General features: G+C 45.5%; 1 protein-coding gene across 2 annotated transcripts; it reads left to right on the top strand.

Annotated features, from left to right (window-relative positions):
* Window positions 1–256: 256 nt before the first annotated feature.
* Window positions 257–4,620, top strand: LOC131268663 (transcription factor kayak-like). 2 transcript variants are annotated; one of them, XM_058270904.1, is made up of 4 exons: window positions 257–620; window positions 1,832–2,645; window positions 2,813–3,509; window positions 3,645–4,620. In XM_058270904.1, the coding sequence occupies exons 2-3, from the start codon at window positions 2,156–2,158 to the stop codon at window positions 2,878–2,880; spliced, it is 558 nt and encodes a 185-aa protein (XP_058126887.1). In that variant the 5' UTR covers window positions 257–620; window positions 1,832–2,155; the 3' UTR covers window positions 2,881–3,509; window positions 3,645–4,620. The 2 variants fall into 2 exon arrangements, with proteins under 2 accessions (XP_058126887.1, XP_058126886.1); XM_058270903.1 differs by lacking the exon at window positions 257–620 and having other exon boundaries at window positions 1,758–2,645.
* Window positions 4,621–10,693: the final 6,073 nt, after the last annotated feature.

Genomic DNA, 10,693 nt, shown 5'->3' with positions numbered 1-10,693 from the left:
AAAAACAAACAAACTCCCGCATACACACACAAGCATGCGAGGATCGGTCAGGCGAAAGGGAGCGAACCAAAAAACCAAAAAACATAAAAAAGGGTCATCTACACCACAAAACCCTATGGCTCTGATAAGTGTCAGCAGGCAATACATATGCGATAATAATACTGCGCAGTGGATTCTGGATGGATATATGGGAAACGTATCGCTACGGGTGAAGGGAGTGGGGGAAAGGGAAATGTGGCAAACCACCGGCGGGAGAAAGAAACATAGCGCAGCATAGAAGCCTGTATCGGAACAACCTGTTGGTGAAACCGGAGCGGCTCGGGAAGGTAGGAAAGGTGCGCAGTTTAGAACGAGTGGCCAGCCAGGGACAGTGGCGACAGTACGAGGAGGACAAAAGAAAGGGCGGCGAGAAGAAAAAAAAAAGGAGAGAGAGAAAGCCCTTCCCCGTCCCCTCCTCGCGGTCTGCCCACGGACCACGTTTGGTCCGAAACGTAAACAAAATCTACTCTGGCCTCAAAAAGCGAAGTGTCATGAGGAGCCTTTGGTGGAGGCGCGGCGGAGGAGGAAGGGCGCCGCGAAGGGAAGGAATCAGTGCGCGTTTGATCGTGGCAAATATTGAGGTTATACGCGCTCCCCGATCGATGTGTTGTGTGTTGTATATTTCTTTTTTTTTTAAATTCACTTTATTCCGTGTATTCATCCGTTTTATATTCTTATTACTTCTACTCTCATTCGCGCCTGCTACCGCCCTCCGCGGGACCCGCTCCCTGCGCCGTGAGCAGTACTGGTTTTTGTATCGCGATGGCCCGCACGCACAAACACACACACACACATACATCAACCGCGGTCGGAAGATGATCGCTTCTTGCGTTCTTGGTACTCGCACACAATAGCGCCGATCGCATCCCGGCATCGCGTTTGCAATGGCGGGCGAAAGCGAGACAGCCGCCATCGTCGTGCGTGCGTGTGTGTGTGTGTATTGATGTGTGCATGATCGGGGTCTCCTTTTTCCCGCCAGAACAGAGCGCGCGATTGTCCGCGGCCCTATTACAACGCCACCGAACCGTACCCTACACGGGCACGGGTTGGGTGTGTGTGTGTTTGTGTATGTGAGTCCTGCGCGCGCATCATACCGAACTGCAAAAGGGAAAAACCCTCGAACCACGCGATCCCGAACACCCGAAGACGTTCGGTGCATCCACTCCGTCCCGCTCTGGCGCATTCACCCTGCACGCTTGCCCTCTCTCTCCACCATCCTGTCGGTCGTGCACTTCACCTTCTCGCTCGCACTCACAGCCACCACACAGCGTCCGAATGCATCCTTGCTCTCGCGCACACACACGCACGGCACGCTGTTGCATGTGTCGCTGTCGATCCCTTTTGCCGCAAAGGGAAGCGCGCGTGGTTGTATTGGTGTCCTTTGCGAGAGCGCGCACGCGCGAACGCGCGTACACCGTCCCGACCCTTTTGCCGAGGGCGATATCTCGGTTCGCTCGCGTACCGTCCGGTCAGTTCATCTCAAGCGCTCAACTCGATCGGACGTGTTCTCTTCAGCCCAGAGCTCCCTCGGCAAGGAAAAAGAAAAAAACCCAAAACGGTGCAAAACTGGCAAACAGCAGTGGAAGATTCCCAAGATTCAACACGCAAAGAGGCCAACCGAACCCGTGTGTGCGGTGTGTATTGTGTGTTCCCGAGCCCGAGTGCTCTTGTGTACCTTTGTAGTTTTTTTTTTTTGAGTAAAAAAGGGAATAGTTGCAACGCCGCTTTGTGTCTGTGTGGGTTGTGCTTGTGTGCCGCGCGAGGTTAAAAGAAAACAATCGTTTCGCAACAGCCCAGGGTCAGCGAAAGTATCGAAGGCGAGGAGAGCAGATCCTTTTCTCGGTCGATGGCGAAAGCGGAAGTTTACCTGCGAGCAAGCAAGTGAGTTGCACGAATCGAAACGTACGCACACGCACCAAAGACCGAAACCAAACAACCGAACAAGGGGGAAAAACCCATCCCAAAAAAAAAAAAACGCGAGAACGTTGTAAGAAAGACAAAGCAGTCGACAAAAGTTGTGGTGGCGTTTGGCTTTCGTTTGCCGCAGCCAACAAGTTGTTTCGCAACAAACAAAAAAAAACAAACAAGTGGTGGAAGAAAACGAAAGTGCGCAAATATGGCGATCGCATTTTACATTCCCGTGCTGGACGATGAGGCGGAAAACCAGCGCCTCCTGCAGCAGCAACAGATGGTGCTGCAGCAGCAGATCCTGCTCCAGCAGCAGTACCATCTTCAGGCTCAGCTGCTCCAGCTCCAGCAGAGCCTTGGCCAGCAGCAGCAGCAGCCGCAACAATCAGCAGAAGTGTCATCAGCGGCATCGTCGTCGTCGTCCTCGTCAGTGGCCGCTCCGTCGCCGGCTGCCCCCGAAGTGACTTTGCCAGCGGAAGCGGTTCCGTCACCATCCACACCGACCAACGTCGCCGCTGCCGGCAGCTCGACCCCATCAACCTCCGCACCATCAGCAGCAGCCACGGCCAGCCCGCAACCACCAACAACAACCAACAACAACACCGCCGCCGCACCCCCCAGCACCCTGCACAGCAACCATCGTTCGCAGCTGTTGCGGCTGGCACTCTACGAGATCCTGTTCCGTCACGTCATGGACAGTAAGTATCGGGCTTCCGGTCCACCCGCCGCCTAACAGTGAACCCCCCAGTGCCCCCCGGGTGTGTGTGTGTGTGTTCGAGTACATCTGTGAGGTGTTTGTGTGCGAAGGTGCTAACCGTTCCCCGTTTGTTTTTCTCGTGATTTTTCCCTCCCCTTGCCCGCTTAGCGACTCCTGGCCGCAGCCGTTGTAAGCTCTGCAGCAAGCTGTGCTACCTGCTGCGTAAGGTGTGCTAAGCTCCCCATCCGCCATCATCACCAACGCATTTTACCACAACAACTACTACTACTGGAAAACGGACCCGCACGCTGTCCCGCCGGAAAACCCAACCACAGGAAAAAAAAAAAACCATCTCGCACACCCAGGAAGGAAGGAAGAAATTAGCGAATAGGGAAACATACAAGTGCTGGTACCTATCGTTTGCCACCGTCTCTTGCCCGATAAGCAGATTCCGAGACATCTGGCTATCCGGCCCGGAAAAAAACAAGTAAAACACACATCGCTGCCACGGGGAACATCACCGAAAAACATTCGTCGTGGGAAAGTGTGGACGGCGACGGCACCCGGAGAAGCGAGAGAACGGCGCGCTGCGTTAAGAACCCTGGAACCCAAACGAAACGAAACGGAAACGGAATGCATGGGCAGGAAGCGAATTTCCCAGCGCCGGGAAATTCTTTTTTTTGTTTTTCTTTTTTTGGTTTTGAAACAAAAACAACACCTACGCCAAACTGCCGGCGGCGTGGCGTGTAGCGGCTGTGATCCACTCTTCAACGCCAGTGGCGCTCTTCTCAAGCGTGTGTGTGTGTGTGTGCGTGCGGAATGTTCATGTCCCAAGGACAACACCCCGCACAACTATTCGCAATCGGTAAGTGAAGTTGCAGTTCTTGTTTTCCTTTCGCAAATCATTGACCGGAAGTGGCCAAGTGGCGCTCCTGATCTTAGTAAAAGTGGTCTTATAGTTTTTTTCTCCGCATCTTTTCGTTTCACTTTGTCCGCTTAGAACAACAATTAGAACGGATTTCCTACGATACAACTTCAACAACAAAACACAAAAAAAAACAAAACGACGACCAGCGAGATTTGGACGACGGAGGAAACACGGCGGGACAGGAGGACGGGAGACACACGCCATAGTCTTAAGGAGCCATTCGTGTGCAGGGAACTCGACTTCGATATAGGTATCTCGATATATATTTTTTTTTGCAAGCTAAAAAATCGATGCAATCTCGTGTGTGCGGTTTTTTTTTTAAATTCTTTATCATAATGCTTTATTTTTTCTACTTTCTACCATTATATAATCTCCATTTCATAGTAAGCTAAAAGGAATTCGATTTTTTGCTATAAGAAATTTTCATTTTTTCGCGACGCGAAACCCGCTAAAACAACGTACACTTCCCTTTTTGCAGGAAGAAAGGAAAAAAAAACAAATGGATGCGTGCGAGCGCAAAACCGTCAAAGATTTACTTTTTAGTTTGTTTTTTTTCTTATTTTGATTTGTTCGTGCATTTGTTTCCAGCACAGGTGGAAAGATAGATAAAGAGAGAAGGGAAAGAGTGCGAGTTCGAAAGCGTTAGGCTAATGTAAAAGGAATAAGGATTTGAGCGAACAACCCCCTGGCTGCGACGAATGATTAGCAGTTATTGCACGTAGAGCGTCGTAGGAAACCGAACGAACAGGTTTTTCACGAGCATATTAAAAAGCATAACACTAAACACTGATCGAACAAAGCGCGAAACAAGTGATGGGACGCGCGAACATCCCCCTTTTTTTAAAAAAAAAATACACACCATTATCGAAACTAACTAAAACACATTAAAGGAATAGAACCGTGAAGGAAGAAAATTTAACGGAAGAAAGCTACAAACTGATAAAACATAGTTCAACTAGCATGTAAGCATTATGGCTGTAGGGGTTTACCTTCATGTTGTGTTATACATTTCTTCGATACATTGGATTCGGGGCCGGGCGAAGATGGCGAGCGGGCTATCATCGGCGGCGAACACACACAGACAGCATGCAAACTGGGCCAAAAAAAAAAGCGAAAAAGCGCGAGAGAGAAGATGAACTAGAACTGGAACTGGAAGAGCGGGCCGGGTGGGAGGGGGGTCGTTGACCGCACGGAAGGCGACGGCGGGTTGCGTTTACCCAAAAACTCTCCCCGCGCGGCCGGAACGTCTTTCAGTTCGCATTCGCATAAGTGTAAGCATAACTAACCATTATCAAAAACCACTATCCCCCACCCCTCGCTACTTGTGTGTATGTGTGGGAGTTTTTTTCTTAATGCATTTCATCCTTTAATTCAACTTGGTTTTTTTTTTTGCGGTCGTGTCTGACGGAAAGCAGACTTTAGGCAAACGTGATCTTTAACAATAATAATTTTAATCATTTTATTTTTATTACTCACCCTTACTTAGTTGTGTGCTTGTTGCTGGACAAACACACGGCACAGCTAATTTATCTAGTTTAAGGGCGTAACCTGTTGCGTAGAATAGAAAAGAAACAAACAAACGAAAATCAGCTTTCAATTTTTCGCCTCGTTCGAAAAAACTGTATCTCATTCGACCGTCCCACCTTGACGGGGTGCGGTGGGTGTGTGTGTGTGTGTGTTTGGGCGTGTTGAGGTAAAAAAGTGGAAAACTGCCGTTGTACGGTTGTGTGGAAAAGTCCAAACCGGAAACGGAAAAAAGAAAACACACTAAAACCAAAACGATACTTCTCTTTGCGGATTGCAAGAGGTACAAAATTTCGGTTTCAGAAGCGCGTCACTTCACTTTCCTCGACTTCGCAAACCTCTTACCCCCCGCCGCACCCCCTTCGTGCATGGTGGGCGGACACCCACACCACCACCCACCCCGGTGGGCGGTTGGAAAAAACCAACCAACCAACCAACGAACCCGTGTCACGGCGCCCTTCGGGTTGCGTCTTAGAATATTTTTTTTTGTTCGTTCTCCACCATCGTGTTAGCGGGAACATTATTTTTAAATGTATGTTATTTTTACCAAACAAATGCTTTGTTTTTCTACCATCCTCCAGTTCGTTTTTCGAATGGCATGAATTACCTTCCTTGTTTGGAATCGTTCGCTTCTAGCGCGCGCGCCTTCCGCCTTCCTTTATGATTATTTCTTCTGGGATGACGTTTTACTGGATAACTAGAACTGGTCCCCCCTCCCTTTTTCCTTTCCTTTTGCTCCCATTCCCCCCAATTTCCCGGGCAATCGAATCGAATCTTGTTGATGAATTGTGTTTGTCCCGCAAAACCTCCCCCCACCCATTTGGAGATCGGTTAGTGGAAAGCGAAACGAAAAGTAAAAAATAAAAAGGAGGGGCAAACGGGAAATGGTGTTTAGTGTTTAAGGAAAGCAAACAATGTGATCATTAGTAGAGCAGCTAAGCCAATAAAGAAAAAGCACAGCATTAAGCTAAACATATATATATATATATATATACATCTGGCAAACATTGCGTGTACCTTTCGCTTTTCGGGGAAAATTATGAAAGAAAATCCTTTATGGGGTAAAGGGGTTTTGCATGATTTGTTTGCATTTAAAGTTTCGTAATAAAGCACATCGATATGTATAATAGCTCTCGGATGACAAGCCTTTTCCACCAGCAGGACAAAGAGAACGGGCAATCGAACGATACGTTCGGAAAATCGTTAGATAACACGGGGGGGAAAGTCGACAAACCGCCGGGGAATGTGTCAACGCCCCCCCGGATCGGCCGCTAATCGGTGTCTGTTGTCCCAGGGCAAGGCACTTGGATGATAAAAAAAGGAAGAAAGAAAGCGGGAAAAGTCGATGAAAGATAAACCAACGAAAACAAATCACTGGGTGGGAAAAAGGCACGAAACACGGGGAAAACACTACTCCCCGGGCTCGCGGGTGTTGCGAATTACTTTTCCTTGTTTATCCCCTCCTCCCGGCCATCAAATGCCAGGGGAAGGTAGGGAGGTGGAGGGGTTTGGTGATCGATGCAATGAACTCGTTTCGCGATAAGGAAAGAAAGAAATTAAATTACGTGCAAAACCCCCAAAACGGGGGAAAAAATAAAATCTCTCAGATAAAAAAGTTTCGCAACATGCTTGGGAAATCTTGTTCAGGAAAACAGTTACCCAGCGACGGTTTCCAGCGACAGAACGGGAATAACTCCCGCCGAAACACTGGTGCGGGAAAAACATGAGTGGTGAATTACAGTCGGAAATTAATAGATTGGATTGCAGCGCTAAGGTGACGGAAACGAAAAAAAAAAGAAAAACAAGAGAGATAAAGACAGGGATAAAAAAAAACAAGCGCGAGTGAGGTTGCCATGGTGAGGAACATTGGGACGTTAGGAAGGATTTTCCGTCCCTCCGTTTTGAAACTTAAATGGTGTTCATCACGCTCGCGAATTTACCCGCATATTTATGCTACAATTTTATGATTCGTTGCGTTGCGAAGAAACCCCTCTTTTGCGGGGAGGAGAGAGAAGGGCAGAGAGAGAGCTGAGATAATGTTAATCTCGAAATCGAATCAGACTGCACCCGTCGGGTTTTATTCTTCTTCCCCCGGAATCGTTTGGAAACGTGCAGTGTGTCACTAATAATAAAAAAGAAAACAACACGAAAAGCTGATAAGAGTTTCAGTTTTTGAAGAAGTCAATCTTTTGCATTTGAAGGAGAAACAAAACGTAGCGGAAGGCAAGGCAATATGCACCTTCAAACGTATTGTTTGGAAAGATATTTCTCGAAATTCATTTAAAAAAAACAGCTCAACATTGAACAGTTGTATTGGAGTTGTGTTATCGAGTAACACAAAATTTCAAAATGAAATTAAAAAGACATCAATTGAAAAGTGTGAGGTTATAAAAGTCGAATGTTTGATATTTGTATTTAAGGTGTTTTGAGAACTTGTTGCCTTGAAAAAACAGAACCGTTTGAAGTACATCTGAACACATATTTCCTGCCTAATGAATTTATCCAAATAAAATAGCATGCGTCGAATGAGGGTAAAATAAAACGCTACCTTCGATTGCTATAGTGCTTTTGACAGGGGTCAGCAAAATTCCGTCCCACCAGCTAAATTAATCCGGCCTAGTCTGATTTTTCAGTAGAAAAATAATATGTTTATTTTCCATCATCAATTCAAGCAATACAATCATCGCCACCTCACATACGGCTCAGAATATTCAAAACATCTAAAAACTGAATTATTTTAATAATTAAGAGTATGCAATAGTTAAGTAATTTGAGTAGATTATTTATTTAGAGAAGAATAGTTTAAATTGCAGGGAAAGAACTAGAATAAATAAAAATAAGGATCAAAAAGAATTTAATTAATTTTAACACTTTGCAAGACATGGACTAAAATCATTTGTAAAAAACAAGTTGCTCTGTAGAAAAAGCAGATTCTCAAAAATCGATAAAATAATTGCGGCTAGTTAAAGTAAATTTTAGTAATTCGTATTAAGTTAACTTATGTCAACTTCTCAATTGGATTTTTTTTAGAAAGCATGAGGGAGCAAAACCTCCGACGCAACCGCATTGAAAACACAAACAATCGTTTTCCAAATTCTAACGAAATCAGATCAAGTTTTTTAAAACATATCTTCCAATTCAACACTGTTGTGCTTTTCTTTGGCAAAGCGTTTAGATAAGTAAAAGTGCATAATTACTACAGCCAGTTGATGTTTGTCTCGAAAAATCTGCGTAAAATTCTATTCTCTTTTCCATATGTCGCCGAAAAATAAAAGGTTGGGTATGATGCACAGGAAATTTAAAAGCGGTAATATAATACACAAAAAATGCAAAAGTGTAAAGCACACTGATAAGAAGCTATTCTTATAAATCCGACCTATAATACATTTTGGCTCGCAAACCTATGTTTGAGCTTGACATCACTGACTCGCGGTTTTGGGTTATTTTCAATCATCTGGTCCCTTGCGGTAAGCTTGTGCCGACCCCTGACTTATGATATAAAAGCTTGTGTGTAATGGTTTGAATCTTTTTAAATTCCGTCATTGGTTAAGCGTAAAAGGATTGTTGAAACTCTTCAGTGTTCGTTGGAAAACCAAAAGATTGATAAATATCTCATCTTAATTCCAAAAAAGATCGCTTCAGATTTTTTTTTAAATTTCAAATCCCAACTGTTTTATCTAAATGTTTTTGTTGATAAAAATGTCACGTCCCACGGAACAGACCTTGCACGAACTTTTTGCCCCACATTCCCTCCTACGTCTTGACGAAGTGTTTAAGCACACTCGTTCTGGTGCGCTTTTCGTTTTCGACCGTGCTCGTTTCCGCTTCCGGCACTTTCCCGAACCCGAAGCATAGAAAGAGGATACAATTGGGAGATGAAGAGTCTTTCTCTCTTTGCCTGTTTGTGGAAATCGCTGTCTTGCGATCAGTGATAAACACGAGCCCGTCCGCTTTGTGTTGGTATCGAACTGCTGGATCTTGGCATTGGCAAAGTGGCAAGAACAAAAACCCCCCGCCAGACAAGACAAAACAAAATATCGCCAACGATAAACTTCTGGTGCAATTTCCGGAAAACTACTTGGATGGCGCACTCGAGGAGTTTGTCCTCCTGTGTTTTGGGGCGTGGAGCCATATTTGCATATTTGCCAAACGCCGGGACGCGTCGGAAGGAAGTCAGCTGTTAGATTTAACTATCGGAAGTTCGGTACTTTACGAGTTCGGCGGAACGAAAATTGCTGCCAGCGATCGGGGTGGGCTGCCTCACGTTACTAATTCCAGCCGTCTTTCCGTGCGGCTTCCGGGAGGGGGGAAGGAAAACCCCTGGCCAAGAAGCTCGGTCGACGTTCGCGGGAAGTAAACTGTCCTTCATCGGCGTCGCTGTTTTGACGAGCACCGGATTGACGTACCCGCCACCCGGGCAGGGCGAGAAAAACCCATCGACGGTGACGCACGCACGGTTGATGGCTCATAAATATTTAATTTTTGACAGATAAACGGCCCCGGGAACCTCGCAAATGCGCATTGTTTCGGCCCCGTGTTCGGACCCCCGGGGACGACCGGGGAGTGCTTTTAATTTACCCGCCGCGGCGGGTGGGGTGTGAAAATTTTCACGCTCGATTCCTCCCCTCGAACCCTCGGAAAATGGGAAAGGGACAACAATCGAAACATAGAAATGGCAAACCACACATCGTTTATCGTTTCTATCGGCACACTCGGGTCCGATCGGGAATGGCATCCGGGGAAAGGGGGAGTGCTAGGGACCGGAAAAGCGATAAAAGGGATCAAAATGGGAGGAGGTAGTGGGGAGGGAAGCGGCACACATGCAATCAAAATATTAAAAATCAGAGATGTAAATATTTTCGGAATTGATTTTATTGTTATGGTGCAACCAGCAGCTGGGAGCGACCGGGAAAACGGGGAGGGAGAGGAAAACCCAGAAGCTCCCGGATGCTACCAGGCGAGCCGTAACCCATCGCTTCGGGTTTTCTCCAAGGGAACGCTTACAATTTTACCACCCCGACAGCATTCAAGAAGGATATCACTCAATACCACATTAAAAACCATTCCCTGGAAACCTACTGTAAAACATCTGAAAATGTTCTCCGAAGCGAAAACAAAAACATTATTTGTTTACGTTTGTGAAAATCCAGTTAATCTAAAATAATTGATGATTTCGAAAACATGTGCGTGTTTTTAAGCCTGTAAATGTTGCTACAATACTAATTTTACATTTTATGGTTTGATTCAATGTTCCTTAAACTTACAGACTATGTTTTCTACAATGAACAGAATTCCAAACAAAAGAACCAATATTGTAAATTAGGTATAAATAAAACAAGCAAAGCACAATTGTCAACAAAGCAATTAGTAATTGATAAAAGATATAACAAGGCACTGTTTCGTAAAGTAGAACAAGCGTATTTAAATAAAACTAGAATCCTGAGTTGATTTTAAAAATGTGAATTTAAAAAAGTAATAGATTAATCATCAACAAAATTAAAACCTTTAACTAGATCAAATACAGTTGAGATCAATAAATAAAATTATTTAAGACTCGACCAACCAATAACATTGATAATCACAATGCTAATTTGAGG

This window comes from Anopheles coustani, chromosome X (genome assembly GCF_943734705.1).
Source record: "Anopheles coustani chromosome X, idAnoCousDA_361_x.2, whole genome shotgun sequence".
Taxonomy (NCBI): Eukaryota; Metazoa; Arthropoda; class Insecta; order Diptera; family Culicidae; genus Anopheles; species Anopheles coustani.
The sequence above is the reverse complement of the archived record's forward strand: the minus strand, read 5'-3'. Positions and strand labels throughout refer to the sequence as shown.